Here is a 23087-nt window from a genome sequence, read left to right as displayed (position 1 = left end):
GCATGCAAACTTTAACACTGTGACTGCTGACATGCAAGCGCATATCTTCTTTCTCCATGGATAGCCACTGGTCTTTTTACCAGAAGGATGGGCCTTAACTCTTATAAAGCTAGCCTTCTCAGTCTGTCTCTTCACTGCAACCAAGACTATCGTTGACAAAACCATTGACAACTAAGACTATCATTAATGTTTCAATACATATAAAGAAAGATACTCACCAGTGATTTTCACCTGCTTCACAAACACAAATTATATTTATCACAATAAAGTTTGCACTATTGAATTTGCCAGTGCTAGGAAAATGGTAGCAAAAAGGGGTTGTTTTCGGCAGAGAAAGCACATTGGAGAAAAATAACTGAATATGACAAACAGTACGATGATTGAGTTTACTTTTCAGATGTCAAATAGTTCCTCAAGCACTCCAATGGATGCATGTCCTGAAAGATGAAATGCTCCTCCAAAAGCCAGACGCATGAAGTGAGAGACTAATACCCTCCTTGGCTGAGACAAAGCCTACGCTATGTATATTTTAAAAAACTGGTAACAGTACATCAGCTACATAGCTTTACTGTCAAGCCAGAACTGATGACCTAGCCTTTCCTACTGGCTTGTTGTGATGATTCCTGTTTCCTGGTTTTATCTCTTACCGGGATCTTTAGACTATGAGTTACATGCTACCTGTACTTTTGTTTTTATATTCTGAATTAAAAAACATGTTGCTCTGATCTCTGTAAGTCATTTCCTCTCTGATCTTCCTCGTCAGAGCCTCTTTTCTTACCTAGTAGTTTACTACATGCGTTTGTGATATCTTTGCTGTCCTACAGAGTGGCCCTTGACTAATGTGGGACACACATAACTACACATAGATCACCAACGTAGGACACAGAACATAAATGTTTTTACTATTAAAGATAAAAATGGCACCCTTGATATACTATTTGTACGCTTGAGGAACCGTTATAGTGCAAGGTCCTACACTGGTTATTAAGCACTAATTAGAAGCTTGTTCATGAAAGTTTTTTTTTTTTCGAACATTGTAAAAAGGCTATTCCATTATATATCAGTTTGACAGTGACTGACGTTGTGCACAATTATATCTTTTTCAAATATCAGTCTGCTGCGATAAGTACTGCAAGAGATCAACTTGCACAATAGTGTCTAGGTAAGAAGACTACCCACACGTGTATTTCTACACCCTCCAATACATGCTTAACCAGACGATATTGTACAAATTCATATCTTGCACTCCAGATTGTTATGTCAGTATTTTTGTGTTTGATATTTTGACATATAACTTTGACTGACTCTAGAACGGCCTCGTCGCCAATCGAGAAATTTACACACCAGGGAAATATTCTTCACTACCCTGTAAGCGTGTCGGTCTACAGAAGTGCTGGTATACACGGAGCTCTTGATTTAGCTGGTGCCTAATTTTTGTAAACACCCACTAGTGGAGTCATTAGTCACTTTCGATTGAAGTCTTGACAAAGAGGTCAAATATATAATGTATAAGGAGTGTAAATCCCACCCTCTTTCCCGATCGAAATAATTGTGGAGTGGCAGACCATATGGGAAATATTGTCCTTCCAATCAAACCCAGTAACGTTCTCAAAGCATGCCTGCCATAAACATTTAGATAAACACCCCAAAGTTATACATTTAGCAGAGTATGCTATGAGAAACCTCGCATGGTCACCCCTTTCCATCCCCCAAACCTTGCATGAACAAACACTGGACAAACAGTGTTAAAAAAAAAATCAGAAGTAGTGCATATATGCAATTAAAAAAGGTGATCTGTATTATAAACATATTTGCCACAAATATACCCTGGGGAAAAAACAATGACCAGCAGCAATACATACAGCCACAAACCTCAGTTTGCACATTGAAATCGTCTCTCACAAAGCTGGCTCCCGTTTATTTGCTTGGTTGTCTGTTCAGTGGTACAGGGAGGCTTTGTTGAAAGATTAGGCGGCAGGCATACCCGCATACCCTGTGACTCCCATTGTGCCAAGCCATTCATTTAGAAAGTAAACCTGCTGACTGTGCATAAGCATGTCACGCGCCAGCATCGAGATACCAAACTCTTTTATCGAATGTCCGCCTGGGGCTGACCTTTGGTTTTTTAGATTACCTTCAGGCTATAGGCTTTCAGCACACACAATTTTTCACAAACCAAAAAAACTACATTTTTTTCGGCCCTGCCCTCTTTTCAAAATACGTAAAAGTAGTAACATGTTACCATGAGTTAGGACATATCATGGAACCCACACAGTTGAAATAGAATCAACTAGTTCCTTTTTAGTTCTGTAACTGTGCATGCCGCAGAACGACTGAACTGGAGCTAGGGCTTTTATTTAAAAAAAAAAAAAGGTTGATTCTCTTCACTGAAGAGGTAAAACATCGATGAAGAGGTAAGAGATCACTGTTAGTTGTCACATGAACATAGTACACAGTGGACTGGGCGTGGTGTGGAGAAGCAGAGACAAGACCACAGTCCAGGTGGCCATATTAAGGTCAGGCAAAACCATTAACTACATCACTCTCTGATGAAAGGCAGGCAAAACAATGAAAGGACGCTGGATCAATTGGTGCTTGGGGTACACAAGTGAGGGACAGGGCTAAGCTTGAAGCTGAAATGGTGTGGGTTAAGAAAAAGGCTCTCACCAACACAACTACTAAAATTAACTTCCTCATTACTGGCAATTTAATGCTTTCATTTGGCAAAGGGTCTATCTTTGGAGAAAAGGCCGTAGAAAATTATTTAAAAAAAATGCTGGTGAAGAAAATCAGATTATATGTTGCAATCGAGGACGTGTCTGACTCTTCGGGAGGCGGCTGTTCTTTGGGCTGAAAGAGAGCCTGCACCTACACCTTTGCTTGATGCCGGAGCATGGCAGGCCTTCCATCTAATTTGTCCACCTCCAGGCGCCTTTCTGAATTTCACCTCGTGGGACAAGGGCACTAGAATCTTCTTTTTGTGAGGAAGAAGCTTAGGAATCCAATGAAGAGCACTAGTTCAAATATGCCGAGGCATTTTTAATTAGGGCTCCTTTGCACAGCTAACCATTGGAGTCATAATCTATGGATTGTCCCAGAATGCAGATGGATGCTGCGTTTTTGCCATTGGATTAATATTAGTAATCTGATGGACAGGCATATGCATGTGTTGCGCCAACATACTTTGCATATGTGTACATTTGGCCCCTATATGCAGCAGTCTCACTGTACCTCACAACATATTGAGTAACCACACCACAATGTTTCAAAAATGTTACTATAATTTTTCTTTTAAAAGCACCAAATCAGCCCCTTCTCCAAAGAAGCTGCCAGAGGTACAGTTGAAAATAAAGCTTTTACATCAGCAATCCGTATAACGCTCAACGACATCCATGGCAACCTAAAATAAAACATCATTTACAAAGTGCAGAAAATGTCTTTATATATTTGAACTAAGGCACGCTCAGCAAATATGAGTGCTATCAAAAACTGTGCGTCCTTCCGTGGGGCGAGGATACCAGCTGCACGCTGACAAGAGTCCTTTATATGACATTGCTTTCATGATGTGCCAAGTTATGGAATTTTAACAAACCTGTGAAACCTAAGGATCGACAGTGAATTGAGAAACAGAGAAATATTATTTGCTTAAGCAGAAGTTATGTGGATTTTCGTAGGAAGCAAATAGAGAAACTAAATGTATGTGTAAAAATATCTGCTTCTAAAAGATTTCTCAATTAGCCGTAACAATTCTTCAAACGGACACTTGCCATCTAAATGTCAAGTTTGTATAGCAAATACTGCTGTAATTTGTAAGCATTCTATTTTTCTGACTAATAACACAGGCACCAAGGGCCTGATTTATGAAAAGCTAGCACCGCCTTTTTTTGACGCAAAAGCGGCATAAAGTTACAGAATATATTTTGTAAGTTTGCGCCCCTGTCGTGTCAAAAAATGACGCAAAGGCGGCGCTAACTGTTCATAAATCAGGCCCCAGGTGTCTTGGCCATGGTCACTCAGTGTGGTCGTCAAGATTGGAAGTGAAGACTTGAGCCTCACACCTCACAATGTAACCACTGGGCCATCATTCTTCTAGTGTGGTATTTTTATCATTTCCCCTCCTACCCACTTCCTACTGGTGTATGTTTACCTGTCAGCAGCAACTTGAAGTTACTTTTCAGGATTCAATATGTGGTGTGTTATTAATCCCTCAATGATATGTAGGGTTATGTGGAAAGTATTTGCTGTGTGTGTATAGGGTGCTAGTGGCAATACAGAGTTAAAAACAAGCGTTGAGTTGGCATGCAGAACACACGTTAGACATACAAAGCTCTAAAGGGTCATTCACTAGTGCATTTGAGTTGTCTGCATAAACCCAATGGCGCCTTTACTCCAGCTCATGAAAACAGATACATATTTTAAAGCTGTGTTTGCAATTCCTGGTCAAAGAAAACCAGCAACTTTTTCGGAGCTTTGTTGTGGTTTGTGTGCAATATTCTTTTGCTAGTTAAGGTTTGCAAAATTCTCGATTTTCACCTTTTGCTGCACAATATCCTGGTTTGCCTTCACCCTTATGAAATTTTCTTTGCTCTGTTTAACAAAATACTATTTTTTTTCTTTAATCAATCCCAGCCAAGCTGGAAAATGTATGCATGTGTACCTTTTGCAGAGTCTGTCTCTGCGTAGTGGTGTTGTGTGGACAAAAACACTTTGTTTTCTGCAATATATATCTTAAGAGAACCATTTTGTTAGGGATAAGGGTACTTGCTTGACACTAACAAAAGGTGACATATATTGTTGCAAAAATAATTAGTTGTATGAAAATGTGGCCAAGTGAGCATCTTTGCAATCTATGCAAAGTGGGCAAAACCACTGGCACTATTTGCTGTGCTCTTGGGAGAAGACCCACCTCGCTGCATATGCACAAATGTCCTGTGCAAATCTTGTCAGCGGGCTGTGATTCATCAACATAAACACATAAAGAAAACTAGGTCATGTTTGAATAATACCGTTCTAAGTAAAAGCAGGGAATCAATCATTTTATAAACTATAAACACAAACACGAGTTGTTGGTTAATGGTTGAACATGGTCACAAGATTGCTCCATAATTAGAAAATGGTCAGCAGGGAAGGACCGGAATTCAGGGAAAATGTAGCGATTTCGTGGCAGTGTGGTGCCTCTAAAAGGCCTGTGAGGGCGTGATAGAGAATGTCACACGCCAGCTGACGTGAATGGACGTGCCCCAGGCTGACAGGCCGTCTAAGAGCACTTGGCTTTTGAAAATCTCCACTTTTCACTCTAGGCCAGGAGTGTCTTTCTGTATCCGTATTCTACAGTGTTTGCACAATTCAAATTGTTCCATTTCTGCCCAATTCACAATCCCCCTGTTTGACCTTTGTCACAATCTAGCCACACTGCTGCCTCTTTTGTATTCTTCTCAAGAGTTGCTCTGGACTGCACTCTCCCCAGAACTATAAGTCACGGTATGAAGGACAAATCCCTCCTGGAAGATTGGGCTAAAGGATCCTTTACATGAATATTATTCCCAAGTGCAAAGTTAACTTTCCACCAATCCACAACTCATTTAAATAAATGAAGCTCCATTTTGGCCTTAGACATTATTTAGGTCCCTCTGTCCCTAACATGGAAGGTCTCTTTTTCTTTTGCAAAATTTCCATTAGTCTGGCTTTTCATGACGTACAGTACCATAATCTTGAGTGTATATGAGTGTGTGTTCACACTTTGCGGGGATCTGAACGAACAAAGCACAATCCCACAGGTTGGAATTCCTACAATTCCTTATGAATAAACAAAAATGGGGACCGCATTATTCATTGGGGGACATAAGAAAGGCACTAGGATACTACAATTGTATAGAAGAAACACACGCTGGAATGTATTATTGCACCACCTGGAGCAAGCACAATGACATTTTCCAATCCCAAGTCTTCCTTGTGAGAGAACGCCAAAGGTGACTATGCTGTTTTCCAAAATGGCAAGCTTGCCCCTCCTAGCCAATGAAGGTCATCCTGGTCAGTCAGATACAGCCTGGAATACTTTCCATTCGGCCTGCTTATTTTCGGAGTCTGGTTTTTAAAAAAATGACTACAGTCGTATAAAACAAACGCTTCGGATGAAGCAATGTTTGTGGTCTGCTGTTGGGTGGAGGTGACATAGCAGATGAACAAATCAACAAATGGCCAACACCTAGATACACTGTCCCTTTGTCTCACAACTGTCTGCAAGAGAAAGACAGCTAGTGTTAGGGTTACATGTCGGCACCGGTGGTTATTGTTTATCTGCAAAATTGCACATAATACCCTTTTCTCTCTGAGCTGCACAAAGTCTGCCTGCGGGAAACCATTTGCAGTGGAGTTAACTGCATCCTGGCTTAGCAGCTATTGTACATCAATGATCAGGGACTCCAAAGGCACCACTCTAGGAATGAAAGAGATACTTCCTGTACCAGTGGTTCAATAGTAATGGACACGACCAATGGTGCCAGTGCCTGTGCCCAAAATGTCCGGCTGACCATTCCTCCATATCTCCCGGATAATGCGTTCCCGCTCCTCCAGTCTCTGGGCACGTTCCAATTCTTCGGCAGATGTGAACACGTTGATCGTCAACGTCCCATCATTGGAGGGACTGTGGTCCACCAGGGGGATATCCGTAGTGAGATTCAATGGCTCAGCCTCATCGTTGTTGTCACTCTCCTCTTCCTCCTCATGTGGCTGCATACCAGCACACTCTTCCTCCTTGCTGTAGTCCTTCAAGCTCTTTCGAGGCTTGGCCGGGAGTGTGTGTGTGCGAGGCTGGCAAGAAATGCGGATGACCAGCAAGCAGAGAGTTAACACGAGCCCAAAGCAGACCCCAAGGACAAAATAGAGACCAAAACTTTCAGGGTTGTCTGAAAGAGAAAATAGAGAAGATGTTTCAAGATTTTGTAAACCTTTTCAGAACATGGATCAGCCCAACCTTCCCTGCATCTGCCAAACTCTAATTGACCCTCTACTTCTTTATATTAAAGCCAAATTTTTTGGCTGGAAATTTTCACAACATTTTACAGAAAAAATATTTTAATATTAAACAGTTATATGGTTCATATGTGGTAAGTCCAATATTTAAAAAATAGGACAATCTAAAATTTGCAACTATTTTATACAAAATATCTAATGATATTCTAAATAAAATACTTCATGTTTTACCGTCAGATAGATGTTTTGTATGAAATAAGCTTTTTTACAGCATCAAAATATCTTACTGTGAAATATTTCAAAGATATTTACAGTTTAGTTTGCAGTCTTGCAATGAAAGGTATGTAGATATTTTGAATTGAAATATGTCCTGAAATATCGCATGCTAAAGTGAAATGTTTGTTGTTACTTTATATTAAAATTGCTCCTGATTTGTGCATAGAAAAATCTCATGCTATTACACTGTGACAGGTCTCTAGCTAGCATGGAACAAAATAGCTTATATGTTGTAGTAAAATGTAAAATATCTCCTAATATTATTAATGCTGCAATCTTACAGGGATTGTGTGTTTGTATATATATATATGTATAGTACTTTACTGAAACAAAACGGCATGATATTTGTCTAGCACTTTGAGAAGCACTGATTCACGTTAATCATGCATTATGCTGTCATTTTTTTTGTTTGCCATGATGTTCCATCTCTGTGATGAGTCATGATCAACTTTCTTAATCAGAGTGGCAAGGCATTCCATCGAAACGTGAAGTAGCATTAAGTCCCTTTAGTAATTTTATTGGCATTTTTCAGATTAGTACTTTACTGAAATAGAATAGTAAGATATCCCTCTAGCACTTTGAAAAGCACAAAGTCACTTTACTTATGCAGCATGTTATGACTTTTGAAAAAGCTGCTTTTTCATTAAATTATAATAACTGTGGAATTGTCAGGGTTCATGACTTCTGTGCAAAAGATTACTATTGTGAGAGCAAATATTATCATTGATTTGTACAGTGTCTTATGAGTCAAGAAACAATCTTTCTGCCATTAACAATACACTGTCAAAGTCACAATATGAAACGTGCATATTCTTCCCTATTTTTAATTTAGTATTTTACAGCAATTTGAGTCAACGTGAATGTGTAGTAGAAGAAATGACCAACAACTCCTCATGATTTTTAATTCAAGTCTTTGCAGTGCTTAGAATTAATGAGGACGAGGCAATTTACAGTAATGTGAATTCATTTCAACATATAGTGGAAAAAATGGTCAGACTTTTTTATTTTTTAAATCAGTACTTTACATCATTTGAAAGCAAAAAGAATGTGAATTAAATGTTTAGAAATACTGTTGGTTTGATACAGAAAATGGTGACTATTGTTTGACATGGTTGAGACGTATTGAAACGTTCTATTTGTTGTTTTTAGTAAAATGTAAAGATGCACTTAATGGGTTATTGGCACTTTAAATGAGACTCTATGGCCCTGTTGAAGGCACTACTCCGAAACGCGTCGGCTGTCTGTTTTTTTCTTCTGCACATATGAAATAAAGAAGAATACTTTCACAAAGAGAGGTTGCGATGCCGCCTTCTTTCCCGTTGAGGAGCAAGGTACGGGAGGTTGGTTTGGAGGTATATATATTTTACATATAAATATATCTCTTGACAAATCTCTTAAATCTCTTGATATATTACATTATAATTTTAGACATTTGGCATTCTATTTTTAATATATTTAATATTGCCTAAAATGTTATGGCCAAATATTTGTAGTCCAATCTCTTGCTTAGTAGGAGTTGGCACCATCACACGGGTATCCTGCCACAGCTCCTATATCTAGCTTGTGACATATTAGATGCACATTAAGGCCTGGTTTAAAGTTTGGTGCAGGGGGTTAGTCCGTCACAAACGTGACGGATAACCTGTCCATTGTATTACGATCCCATAATAGCCTATGGAGATTGTAATATGGTGGGTGGGATATCCATCACGTTTGTGACAGAGTAATTGGTCTGCCAAACTCTAAATTAGACACTAAGTGTTTTGTTGTATGTTCTGCACTTCCAGGAATGGGCACAGCAAATGTATCTGGGACACGGGCGTCATACTTGCTTTACACTTTCGGATATGGATGAAACAGGGTTTGCACGATCATTTGAGGGACATAGACTTTTTGCTCTGCAATTTTATATTCAGTTGAGGACTTCAAAGCACCAGAAGTTGCAAAAGGATCACTGTCCTAATCTTCTACATGTGTGTTATAATTCACTGATGAATTAAGAGTCAATGGAATAGCTGCCCTCCGATTTCAGTTCTGGGCCAGACTCATGGATGCATTGTGGAACATAAGGGGCCCTATTCCTTGCCTTAGCTCTTACTTCCACCGCAGCCCATGCACAACCACATCGATGTCATGAAGGTACCATGGCCATCAAGGGTCTTTAGAGACTTTGGTAGGCCTGAACTCAACATCCACGTCTGTTTCTTAAACATGATTAAAATGGCATTACCTGAATGGCCGGTTATGTAACTGCTTGTTTCAACCAAAGTGTGATTATTCCTAAAGTACCATAACCCACGATATTTCACAAGGGGCAAGTTCTATACCCCACTGCCCTAAAACATACCCCTGATGTGTGCGTAGGCTGCAATGCTGTTGCTGAGCAGCTCCATATCTCTCTTGTGCGTGTCCATCTCACCTTGCCTGGTCTTTGAGTATAGCCAGAACCGCTGCACCTGGAAGGAGAAACGCAGATGTAAAAGCAGTGTCTTACGTCAGCCCACCGGCTGTGCCATGAAGTAAGATACAGCACAAAATGCAAGAGCTATTGGGAATTTAGCTCATTACGATTCATCAATATGACATTTCTTATGTCGGGCATGTCTGTCATTTCGTAGAAAGGGTACAAAATATTCAGTGGCAAACAAAGTCTCAGAAACGCTGAGTGCTGCGTCTCCATCATTCCATTTCCACCATGGTCCCAGTCATAGGGCAGAGCTCTGCAGCTGCACATGTTATATTTGATTATAGAGAAAGTGTTTACGTAAAAATGGGGGGAAAGAAGCAGTTCCTCCTATAACCGCCATTATGTCTAAGTGCAAACTTTGAAATATTATGTGCCTTATATAACAAGGAATGTACCGTAGAAGTATTTTTTCGGTGTCGTTTTTTTTCTGCCAGTCTGGAGTATTTTTTCCATCACCCTGGCCTATTCAGTTTTTAGTTTTTTTGTTTGCGAAATCTGGTCGCCATAAATTATCTGGCATTTATACCAAAAATAAAACTGTTTTGCACACACATCAACACTCAGCAAAGATTCCTAGCATTAATTTCAACAGGTGTGTTTCTAGATGTTTTTATTAATAAAAAAAAATTCATTTAAAACTGCGTCCTATGACTCTTAGGGGGTCATTCCAAAGTAACCCCGTCGGAAGACCGCTCCGCAGTCAAGAGACTGTGGGGGTCATTCCGACTTTCCCGCTGGGCCGGCGGGCGACCGCCAAAAGGGCGCCCGCCGGCCCAGCGGGAAAGACCCTGCAACAAGGAAGCCGGCTCCGAATGGAGCCGGCGGAGTTGCAGGGGTGCGACGGGTGCAGTGGCACCCGTCGCGATTGGTGCCCTGTTAGGGGGCCCCTGCACTGCCCATGCCAGTGGCATGGGCAGTGCAGGGGCCCCCAGGGGCCCCACAACACCCGTTCCCGCCATCCTGAAACAGGCTGGCGGGAAGGGGGTCGGAATCCCCATGGCGGCGCTGCTTGGAGGATTCCCCCAGCCGGGGGAAATCCGGCGGGAAACCGCCGGACCCGGCTGGGAGACCGCGGCTTTACAGCTGCGGTCAGAATGCCATCTGAAGCACCGCCAGCCTATTGGCGGTGCTTCCGGCATCCTCCACCCTGGCGGTCATAGACCGCCAGGGTTGGAATGAGGCCCTTAGTCCGTATTCTACCGCTATAGCAGAGGTCTTCAAACTGGGGGAGGCCCCCCCTGGGGGGGGGGGTCTCAAATGATTCCAGGGGGGGCGCCATGCTCTGGCCAAAAGACAAATTATGCAGATAATATTGCTTTGTTTAAAGCAGAAACATGTTTATTGCATTTTTAAAAAGGTAACAGAACTTAACTGCAATGTTTAAATAAGTCTAGACTTATTTAAACATTGGCAACTTAATAGAATTGTTTTGAAAAATTCTGAAGGGGGGCCGATTATTTATTTTTTCACACTGGGGGGGGGCTGCATTAGCAAGTTTGAAAACCACTGTGCTATAGGGAGATGACGACTATTCTCAGCACGCATAGGCATGGGGCTATATGACATCTGTATGTAAACCGCTGCTGGAATGAAGTGGATGTTGGAAAGCTCGTCAAACAAATGAATGAGAATCCCATTCCTTTTGCTGCCCTCGAGGGTCCTGCTTTTCACAGCAACAGCAGTACATGAAGACGAAGCCAGACACGGGGGTGTTTGGGAAACCCCCTCCCCTAATCCTAGCGCCACCACTAGCCTCAAATCTGACTGATTTATATTCCTTGTCAATCAGAGAGTTTGTTTGTCGGCCTCAAACACTGGCTATAGTTACCGTCTCTGTTTGTGAAGATTGCCTTCCAGTTGCAGCGGGGCATCTGAAGGGGAAATCTTTTCATCGGAATGCAAGGGGGACTATGGGAAAACTAGACAGAAAGCCTGGAAGGCGGCTGCCTTTGTGAAGAGGGCAAGGCGAGAAGTGACTGGCTGCCACAGCGTCACCAGGCTCCCTGAGGAACCGACCTGATTCTCCCCATAGCAGGGACCCTGGGGCCCTTATTACCAGGGGCCCGCATAATTCCGGTACGTGCAATAACTACTGTTAGCGCACACATTGGAATTATGGAGCATATTTATAAGAGAGTTACATCACGTTTGCACCATGCAGCTTTGTACATGTGTGACGCACACCTCCAAGTCAGGTTTATGAAGCCACACAAAGCTACTCTGCACTGCTTTGAGTGGCTCCAGAAATCTGGAGTAATGCAGCGCACATCACTGCGTTGCATTACTCTGTTGTGGGAGGGCATTCCGTGGGCATTGCATGGGTGCTCCTAGGCAGCTCCCATGGTTTTTGACGCATCCCCTGATTTTCAAGACCATGTAAACCTGGGATTGCGCCAAAAACGTACGACTCCCTAGGTGAGGAGTAACAAGGATAAATGTCTCTATTTTTCCTCAGTGCTTCCTCTTTCTAGTGTGCTGCATTCTGCCACACACGGAGATAGAGGAATATGTCTCAGGATTGCTTTTGTGCAGGAAGGTGCACCTTCCTGCACAAATACAATCCTGCATGCAACTTAGGCACCCTTCCACCACGGTGGATGGCTGCTTGTGTTGGCGCTACACAGCCCATTATGCAACAGTGTAGAGGCATGTCAGGAATAAGCGGAATGCCTTAAACATGGTACATTCCGGCCCTTTCCCACTGAGGCAGTGCAGCAAGGTGGCTTACTGTGCCGCACTGCGCTGATTTCTAATAAATATGCCTTTAAGAGTTTATCTGCTAAAACTGCACTTGGGTAGACTTCACAAGACAAAATTTTAGCCGGTCAAACGGAAGGAGAGGTGATGCCTGATAATTACTTGGTAATCAGCCAGTTCATTCACATTATTGGAGCCATATTCATGACCAAATGCTATTTGAGTTGGTTGAATCAGAAGTTCGAGGTGTATGGCATTTACCACGCCCAGTAATTACCAGATGCAGTCCCCACAATGTTCCCAGGTGAGCATGGGTAAGTGAAACCTGCTGGTGAAATTTACTGGTGGAAAATACCCGGAAAATACGGTGACATATGGACTTTGGTCAACAAAGCACCGACATCTTGTATGCTGTGCCCCATTTGAAAGGGCTTCACTTGTAATACCGAAATCGAGGGTTCAGGATTTTATCAGGTGCAATAAATATCGCATTACCCGGGAGAGGGAGGGGGCTAGTAACAAACGTTTAGGAATTCTTGCATTCTACTGGCCTCTTGTGGAGCAGGAAACAACTACAAGTCCCTGTGTATTGCACACAAAGTACTTGGAGGCCACAGAACGCCAAACTTGCAGAAACTCGCCACTCACACGCTGCCTCCCCGCCTTCCCTATCCAGCAACTGCAGATCAAGTGGCAGAGGTCAGGGCACGCGATAAAAACATGTGGGTAAATTCATCATGGTGCAAGACATCTGATGATTGAATCCCCGGACCCTTGGCAGGGCGCACCTCCGGCTTCCTGACTTTCAGGATGAGCCAGAAACATCTGTCTTTGTGGCGGCATTCCTCTCTGGGACCAACCTGCCCCCCTCAGGCTCCCTCTCCCTCCCCACTGTCTAAGATGGACAGAAACATCCAAGGAGACCTCGCCCTCTGGGTCCTGGGTCGGAAGGGATAAGGCATCACACCACCCGTCCGTCTGCGGATTTTCCCAGAAGTACTCGTGTGACGGGATGGTCCGCACACACCGGAAGAGGAAAGCACATCTCCCTCCCTCCAGTGTGCACCCTGGAATGCCCAGCGCTGTAAAATGGCATTCCGGCCACGTGCCAGTGTTATACTAAAAACCCAAGCTAAAATAAATGAACAGATGAATGAATACATAATTGCAACATGCGCCTTTGGCTTAGTTAGACATAGCAGCCCCTGTGCACGCGCCTGTTTGCACTTCATAGAGCATCAAGTGAAGCGTAGGGGAGGAGTCAAAGAGAAGCCCCTCCTTCAGAATCCATGGACAGTCGACCTAAAGTGGTATGCAAGACACCTGACTTTACAACTTTATAACCAGTGTTTTAAATGAAAATATAGAAGTGCAGGTACTCACTATTTACAGTACCTGTTTGCCCTAGAGAAGTGCCGGCACTCTACCCATTAAATGTTTTGCATCAGTGCTGAGAAGTGCAGATGTTGCCCCTTCCAAATTAAATAAGTGCAAGTACTCAGTACCGGACAGTGCCTGCCCAGCTAAAGCACTGTTTATAACCCAATGTTTTGTACCCCCAGGGAAATGGCTCGATCTGCCGGTGAGGCCTAACTCACAAGCTCGAATCCTGTCAAGGCCAGTTCAGCCAAACCAACATTCCCAGTTCAGTTTTTGAAAACTACTAAATTGGCAAATAGTAACACTTCTTACTTACAGCTCATAGAAACCATAGAAGTGCGTATGCACGGGCAGATAAATAAACTATGATGATTAAAAGTGATTCCACTATTATCAACACCTGATCAGTCAGTGCGCACGGCAAGGCACTGTTTCTATTAGTCTTTCCTGGCTTTGTTTTAGGAAGCTTTGGGGCTTTTGTCATTCCATTCCTCTGAAACAGCATCCCCCCCCCTACTTGTAGTCCTCTTCAGCCTCCAGCTTTGGGGCTGTGGTGGTAGCTATGACAACTACTGTATGAAGGGGATCACTTGTAAGATGGAGGTGGGTGCAGAGTACTACCTGTAACAGCGCTCTTAGCTCAAAGAGGAAGGGTGCAAACACAGCAGTGACGTCTCTTGGCCTGTCAAAGTATTGCACACCAAATCTTAGCAATCGGGGTAACATGGGTCTGTCCAATAAACTGGAGAGCACATATAGTGCCCAGAGTCTAACTTCTGTATTAGCACCAGGGGTTATAAAAGCCAACCTGTAGAACACTTGGGTGTAGAGAGAACAAGCATTGACGTATCTAATATGTACTGGGTTTAATGCACTTACACAGGCAGTGTTAGCACATTAGAGTGAGACACACAGGTCTACAGTCGTAAAACAGCCCCTCATGCAGTGAACTGCAAGCACTTCAGTGAAGGTGAAAGGATACACTCAAATGGCGAATAGCGTGAGGTGAGATGAATAAGCCACTGGGCTGATCCAAGGCATGATTGACAAAGTATTAAGCCAATTAGTGAAACTGGCTTAATACTTTCACCAATTGGCTTAATACTAATGGCTTAATGATTGAAATGGCCAGACCCAAATCCCCTTCTATTTATTTTGTAAGGAACAGATCGGACTGACAGCAGCGCTATCAAACCTCATACCTTGATATACTGGGAGAGGGTATGTATGTGTAACATATAGAACCCAGAGGACGACAGAGACATAACAGTGCGTAAATACCTTAGGTGTAATACCTATAATGCAGGTATTGTCCATGTAAAATTTAGCAACTTTCCTGAGCGGTGTTATATTGCACAGCTTCTTCTATTAGCATTTTCTGAAGCCTGTTCTCCTCAGTGGCTTTTCATCATACAGATTGTTCCTCCATATGAACTTACTATAAATGAATCTTATATTTCTAATTAATCACTAATCCTACCAATTGTGATGTTGCTTTACCATATCAATCACAAGGAATGGCGCCCCTGCCACCCTGGGACTCATTTGAAGATCTGCTGGGCAACGCAAGACTGAGATAGTAGACATTGGAGGCAAGCAGGGAGAAATGGGTGAAGCAAAGAAGGACGAAGGGTATTCGAGATACAGAGAAATTAACATTATGTTATGCCATGTTATTTGCTTGCATAGCACATAATGGCTCCCTTAAGCTGCCATACGGTGCTAAGGAGCAGCTGGGCCTGTTACAAACTTAAGTTGTTTTTGGCACTTGAGCAATGGGTATAGCTATTTCCAAACTCAATGGTATTTGTTTTTGCCAACTGGGAGGGATGAACGGATGAGCTTCCTACGACTAGAAGCATTCTTACTAATCGAAGGACAGGAAGAGAAGTCGAAGAAAAGGAAGTATCTTTTGTGTTTGCTCTACACGCTACTCTTCATCAACCAGGCTCAGCCATGTCCTCTCTCTATGTGCTGACAGAGGTGATGGCAAATGAGAGTTAAAGGCCAGGGGCATCGCCATGCACAGCTGGCCTTGTGCCCTCAGGCCTCTTGTGCAGTGTCGCCAGAGGCATCACCAGCTGGCCTTGTACCCTGTGGCTAGCAGGAACAAGGCATCCCTGGCAAATTCTGTCACACCAGCCCCCATATGGTACATAGCAAACAAGCCTTGCCACTACAATAGAGCTTGGGGCGGGGCAGTATCCCACTGAGCACTGCACATAAAATGCTGTTCTGTAATCTGTACAGCACGTCTTCTTTGCAGTACACTGCCATAGATGAGTCAAAACTGCCACTAGCCAACCTGAAACTCTCTCCAGCAGGTACATTTACACCAGAGTTAGCTCGGCACTTTCATTGTTGCCTGGAAACTGTGGGATATACAAGGAACCCTGTAGTACTTTTAAAACTGCTGAACTGCTGCAAAACTGGAACCCGGCAGCAAAAGCGCCTCCCCACCCTTCCAGCCTCCCAGGAAAACGCCCGATGCCTGGTACGGCCAGTCTGGCCTTGGAGGCCAGGGGCATCACCATTCACAGCTTACCTTGTGCAGTGTGGCCAGAGACACCGTCATGCACAGCTGGCCTTGTGGGCTGTGGCCAGGGGCATTGTCATGCACTGCTGGCCTTGTGCACAGTAGCCAGGACCTGCCCTTGACAATCACGTCCCTCCCTGTGGCACACCAAGGGTCAGCACTCTTGCTGAAAGTAGGTTTCTGGTTCATTCTTGTCTGAATCTGATTGGCTCGGCCTCCTCCCCGGCGATAAGCAGCTTGCATCTGTGACTAGCGCGTGCCAGTGGAACAGCTGTCAGGGCAAGGCACGGACAGGGGGGCGTTCAATGTTCACTCTGAAAACGTGGAAAGTCTACGAAGGATGGGCTGAAGCGAATATCCCAAGGCTGGGGCAAGGTCGCCTGCTGCCCCAAGTGAACGTACCGGAGCGGAGGCGTCGGGTGTCAGACATGTACCCCCTCATTCACAAAAAATGCAAAATTAGCAGTGAGCCCTACCATGACTGACAATATACAGTCAATAGCCAACCTTGCCACGACTGAGAATACACAGACAGCAGGGAACCCTACGAAGACTGATAATGCAGTCAACAGCGATCACTACCATGACTGATCATGCACATTCAGCAGAGATCCCTACCAAGACTGATATGACACAGTCAGCAGTGAACCCTACAGTGACTGATAATACACAGAAGCAGCGATCCCTACCAAGACTGATAATGCATAGTCTGCTGCGATCCCCACCAAGACTGATAATGTACAGTCAGCAGCGATCCCTGCCAAGACTGATAATGCATAGTCAGCTGTGATCCCTATCAAGACGGATAATGCAGTCAGCAGTGACCCGTACCGTGACTGATAATGCAGAGTCAGCAGCGGTCCCTCGCGAGACTGACAATGCACTGTCAGCAGCGAACCCTATCAAGACTGATAATACACAGTCATTAGCCAACCTTACAAAGACGGATAATGCACAGTCAGCAGCGACCCCTACCAAGACTGATAATGCACAATCATTGGTGAGCCCTACCAAGGCCAATAATGCAGAATCAGCAGAGATCACTACTAACATCGGTAGTACACAACCAGCCAGTCATCAGCCAACGCTACCAAGACTGATAATGCAGTCAGCAGCGATCCTTACCAAGACTGATAATGCAAAATCAGCAGTGAGCCCTACTAAGACCGATAATGCACAGTCAAAAGCCAGCCTTTTCAAGACAGAATACACATAAGGCAGGGAACACTACGAAGACTGACCATGCAGTCAGCAGCGATCCCTACCGAGACTGATGGTGCAGACAGCAGCGATCCCTTCCGTGACTGAACATGCACATTCAACAGCGATCCGTACCGAGACTGATAATGCACAGGCATTAGCCATCCTTACTAAGACTGATAATACACAGTCAGCAGCAATCTCTACCAAGACTGATAATGCACAATCATCCGCGACGCCTACCAAGGCCAATAATGCAGAATCAGCAGAGATCACTGCAGCGAGCCCTGATCCACAATTGCTTGCTGCTCCGCGATAACCGGGACCCCTCGCACATCCATGTGACCTCTGTTCATGTGATTCCTAAAATGTGATTCTCCAGTAAACAGTAACGCTGCTTACCGGGCACGGACATGGCCCCTGGGGACACAAGCATGTCAGTTAGTCACACGTGCCATTCACAACAAAAGATCCCCAACCTGGGGCGCTCTAGGCCGCCCACGCCTCCACCCTCCTGCATGAGTGCACTCAAGCCCTGGCCTGCCCTGGCACTCCCCGGCCGCAGGGCCGCTGCCCCGCTCACTCTCTCAGGTCTCAGAGCCCATCTCCGGTGCAGTCTGGGTAAATCCGGGCACCACGCCCACCCTCTAAAGACTACTTCTCCATCTTTCCCGCCCGACCCCAACTCTTCTCGGATGGACATTATTGAATAGTCTTATAATTACAGTTACATAGCGCTTACTACCCCTGTGGAGGCGTTGAAGCGCTTTGATAAAGTACGATTCACTGAAAGGTACCGAGTCTCCCGAGTTCACAGGGCCTTTTTCACATTGATATTTTGATGCAAGATATCCCTCCCGCCCCCAAGAATGATTAAATAGACCCAAAAGCGCTCTGAAACTGAGATCGTTGGGTGCAGCCCCTCTGAGCCCGGCTCCTCAACGTGAGCGGCCTGCAGGAGTGACGTGTTATTCGCAGCGGGTGCATTGTGATTTCTGTGCAATCTCCAGATGTCCAGTGACAGAACTGCCACACATGGCCACTTACAGTCAGCGTCGCCATAAGAGTTTTTTTTTTTAGTCCAACATCATGGACACCTGAAGCTCCATTTCGATTTTGGGAAAAGTGAATATACGGGTCTCAGAATCCAAGGAGCTCTCTACTAAAAACGCTGAAGGGTTGAAGGCGGCCCCAGTTATTGGGCTAGAAGTATAAAATAAAGGAATGATTTAAATTATTTGATCTACCAGTGAATTCTCTGGGGACATTTAATTCCATCACATCATAGCTTGTTATCACCATTACAGACAAGGACGTATTCATCCGCAATTGTTCATTCATGAGTTTATTGCTTCCAGGCTCAGCTTGGGGTCTGAAGATTGGGGCCGTAAATCCCGGCTCAGCCCCTGTCACGGTGTGCGATCTTGCCTGCAGTACGCTTTAATGAATCTAAGGCCACAGAAAGGAGGCTATGATAGACGATCCGACCGGGCCTCCGATCAGCCATCGCTACCTCACTAATGCCAGCTTTCTGCCCTTTTGTCATATGTGTGTAATGTTTGGCTGAGTAGAGTAATCACTTGTCAGTGTTATCCCAGTGTTGTCAAGTGGCTTGTGATAATAGGGTGATTCCATTGTCGGCTAACTGTACGGGACTTGGAAGTTTTGCCTTTCCTGTTACAAACATTGGCCTACAACTCCCATCATGCTTGGTGCTGTTGGATGAAATACCAGGACGGGCTGAAAGTTACATCCGTGATGTGTAGTCAGTTGGGAGCCATGGTGCGGGCACCATGCCAATCCTCAGTTTATATTTCCCAGGGCTGTCAATCTCCAGTCTTAGAGGCCAGGGTTTCAGGCATGTGGAATCAGTGCAGCTCTAAATCCGTTATCCTGAAAAGAGGCTGAACAGCCCAGACGTGTCTGTTGTCACTTCAAATGAACCGGTAGACTGTGTCCTAGATTACAACACAAAAAATCCCCAAATTGACACACAAAGGCACCCTCCCCCACTCCGTGACATGGAGGAATCCAACAGCTTGGACTGCAAGCACGGTTCGCTGAAGTGCATTGCTATCAACCACTAAACCATGCAGACGACAAAGTTCACAAACCACTAAGTGCGCCTTTGAAAACGCTTCGCTATTAAACTGTTAATTGAATTGGCCGCAAAGCTTTCAAACTCCAGTGAATGCTTCCAAATCAGGAAGTTTGGGTTTCCCAGCCACCCGTCAGCCGCTGACACACTGTGTTATCTTGGGACATACCACTTTTCCTTTCTCCTACTTGGCACCAGTCACTTGGCTGTGAATCGGGAGCGCCCGAAAACGGTTAAATCGAGGCGTGTACGAGGTAAATCATTTCTCGTGTGCCCGCAGGCGCTGTGATTCAGCTCACGGAAGACAATGCAACATTGAGACGGGATGAGGGGGCGAGAGGTAGGAACACCGGGAGGAGCCCACGGGAGGTAGGCAGCCAGACTCCAGCCAAGATTATCCTTCGCGTGTGACAGATTATTCATTGTTAGCGGCTCGGGAGGTGTCTGACGATAACTGGAAGGCAGCCACATTCGCCATCAGATCGAACCTGTGAATGGCATCCACGGATACTGAATAGCAAACTGTTCCACAACCGGCTGCACCATTGCCCGGAGCACCGATCTGGGTAGCGCGGCAGGGAGGAAGAGGTAAACTGCACGCACCCCGTCTGCCACCCGTTCTTCACACATCTACCCGTCCTTCAAATCACTTCTCCCTTCCTCTCACCCACTCTCCTTGCCCCCTTTCTCTCGCCCATTTATTAAGCTTCCTTCCTCCCTTACCCAGTCTTCTCATCCTCTTCTCGATCTCCTTTTCCTGGCCCCTTTTCTAGTTTTCCACCCCCCTCTCCTCCCATGACCCCGTGTGGATTCAACTGGTGCCGAGTGAGGAACCCTCACAGACTCCCAAAAACCAAGGCTCTTACCAGGCAGGGATCAGGCACAGCTCCGGCTGCTCCACAGGTCTCCCAAACTCTGTTGCTTCTTCCTCTGTGTGGGGGCGGGGCCAGAGGGAGGGGCGGGGCCAGGGGCGGGGAGCGAGCACATCCATCTGCACACCAGGCGTCCGTCCGCATCCCTGCGAGGACCGGGAGAGCGGGCCGCGGGGTGCACAGGGCTTGGGTTTTTCTGGGGAGAAACAACGCTACGGGTCTGCGATTCTAGGGGACAGGAGGAGCTCGCGATGGGTCACCGGAGGTGTGGGGCGGTGGATTTTGGGTTGGGAGATCAGGCCTGATGGCACAGTGCTGGCTCCCAGGGACAGATGGCTTTGTGGCCACCGGACTAGAAGGAAGATCGCGAGCAAGCTGGCTGCGAGGGCCCAAGGCCCGCGTGTTGGGTAGAGACTGGCATCTGAAGCAACAACACTATGGCGGGACTGGGCTATGGGGGCAACAGGCATTAAAGAACAGGGCTATCTTGGCACCCGGCTAAGAGAGCACTAGTCTGTGTTGTGGACTAAACAGGGGTGGAGTTTAGTGAGATTATTTGGGGGAGGTGGGGTTTGAATCTAGTTAAAAAATAGGTGGGCTGCAGGGCAAGGGGTGAGATGTTCCTACGAAGAACAGAGCCAGTATATTGATTTACATTAGGTGGTCGTCTTTCTAGAGTGATCAAGCCAGGGATGGTTTTAGGATCTTGGGGGACCAGGGCAAAAGGGAATGTGCGAGGTCCCACTAATTTGCATAAAGCATGACACATTTAGGGCTCCTTGCATCTCAATAGATGACCTGCGCCTGAAGCCGCTTTTCACAGCATCCTCCTGGGGTGCAGCCCCTCTCTCTCGGCTAACTACAAGACCTGCTTCTACAGCTCATAGAGGGCTGGATGTGTGAGGTTTGCTTGCAGGCTGAGGGGGTGAAAACGGGGGAAATATGGATGCCCTGTAGTGCCTCTGTATTGGCAGCAAGGCAGGAGGCCTGATTGTAGGACAAACCAACTGGACCCATAGGAAGGGCCCCCCTCTTGACATGCTGCACCACGGCTGTGAGGACCGAGGGAGGGGGGCCTCGATGTGCACAATGACAATGAAACACCTCTCTCATTTGGATGGGCCTGGGGCAGGAGAGGACATGTGCAGTGGCCTGGCGGTCACACTGGTGCGGGGACCCTTATTGGTGGGCTGAGTGTGGGTCCCTGGCAGTTTCCCTAGCCCCAGCCCTGGGCCTAATGGGTGAACAACAATGGATTGTGATGCCACACAAAGGGATTTCCAGTGGGTAGACTGTTTGCAAGAATTCATCACATCTCCTTTTGGGTGTTTGCCAGTAGTATGCCTGAAAGCCTGAGACTGGTGAAGCTTTCCAGATTTACTACTGCAAATGTTTGTGAATTCCAAAATGTAGTACATTTTCTCCCATTCAAGGAATACAATTGTGGGTGCTGATTTACTACTTTTCTTGGTAAGACGATCAATATATATATAAAGGTTCCCAATCCAAAATATGAACAACTTAAAACCTCTTAGTGAAATTCAACTTTGAGAAAAAACAACACAGACATAGCAAACCCAACTCAATGCCTCTATATCCAACTACTAAGCCACGGATGCATTTATATGGGGCTGTCACTTTCCAGACACCCCTCTGAAGCTACGCCCCAGGTGCTAAGAAGATGGATATCGGCTAAAAGGCACCAGTGTTGTGAGGCACTGGGCCATGGAGAGATTTGGGTTTGGATGGGACAGCGAACTCTGAGGCGGGTTATTAGAGGGTGGGGAGAGTGGGCTATGGAGGTACAAGGCTATGGGCGATAGAAGGCTATTGGGTTAGCCAGTTGATGGGTAGTGCACAATGGGGATAAGGTGTGTTGGGGTGCAGGGATGTGGAGCAACAGGGCAAAGGTGGAAAAGGCCACTGGGTCAGCAGGCGTGAGTATATGGATATGGTGACACTCAAGCCTGTGTGCACTGGCTGTGGGATACAGCGCACTATTGGGGCAGAGAGCTGGGGGGCACTGGACTTTGGGTGGGAACAGGTGAGTGGGCCTTGAGCTACAGAGCAACCTAGCTATGGTGGGACAGGGCCTGAGGAGCGCCCTGCTATGGGGTCGGAAAGCGAACGTTTGGGGCAGTGAACTATGTAGGCACCAGTCTCTGGTGGTATCTGGAAGAGATGTAAATGAAAGTATCATAGCTATGACAGTAGCAACTCCTCTATAGGGGACTTGGAGCACAGCCCTGCCACCTGTGAGGCTTTTCAAATGCCCTCTGCCTACACTGATAACTATTCACCTCAGCAGTGTTAATGAAAACACAACCTTCATGTTTTCAGGAACACTGCTAGTGCACAGGTCAGCCTCTTGGTCTCTCCACCAGGTTCCTGATAACAAGAGGAAGATGAGGGCGTTGAGGGAGCTGAGCAACAAGCCATCTACAGAGTGATTATTTTAAACACAGCATTCTGTCTGTGTATGTCTTGATTGTGCATGTGAGGGGCATAGTTTAACAATGATCCTCTCAGAAAGGCACCATTAATTTAATTTAGCAGATTTACAGCACTTTCCTTGGATAGCAGAGTATA

The 23087-nt window shown here is 45.4% G+C and overlaps 1 protein-coding gene across 4 annotated transcripts in view; it reads right to left on the bottom strand.

Annotated features, from left to right (window-relative positions):
- Window positions 1-3263: 3263 nt before the first annotated feature.
- EVA1B (eva-1 homolog B) overlaps window positions 3264-23087 on the bottom strand; it is an 84180-nt gene continuing 64356 nt past the window's right edge. For 2 of the 4 annotated variants that reach the window (XM_069223860.1, XM_069223859.1), the window contains exons 2-3: window positions 9596-9704; window positions 3264-6905 (exon numbers count right to left, since the gene is read on the bottom strand). In XM_069223860.1, coding sequence (XP_069079961.1) covers window positions 6472-6905; window positions 9596-9662 — 501 coding nt within the window. In that variant the 5' untranslated portion in view covers window positions 9663-9704 and the 3' untranslated portion in view covers window positions 3264-6471. Of the gene's footprint in view, window positions 6906-9595; window positions 9705-20492; window positions 20658-23087 lie in introns of those variants that run through there. The other 2 variants (XM_069223858.1, XM_069223857.1) reach the window with 2 other exon arrangements.

This window comes from Pleurodeles waltl, chromosome 3_1 (genome assembly GCF_031143425.1).
Source record: "Pleurodeles waltl isolate 20211129_DDA chromosome 3_1, aPleWal1.hap1.20221129, whole genome shotgun sequence".
NCBI lineage: Eukaryota > Metazoa > Chordata > Amphibia > Caudata > Salamandridae > Pleurodeles > Pleurodeles waltl.
The sequence above is the reverse complement of the archived record's forward strand: the minus strand, read 5'-3'. Positions and strand labels throughout refer to the sequence as shown.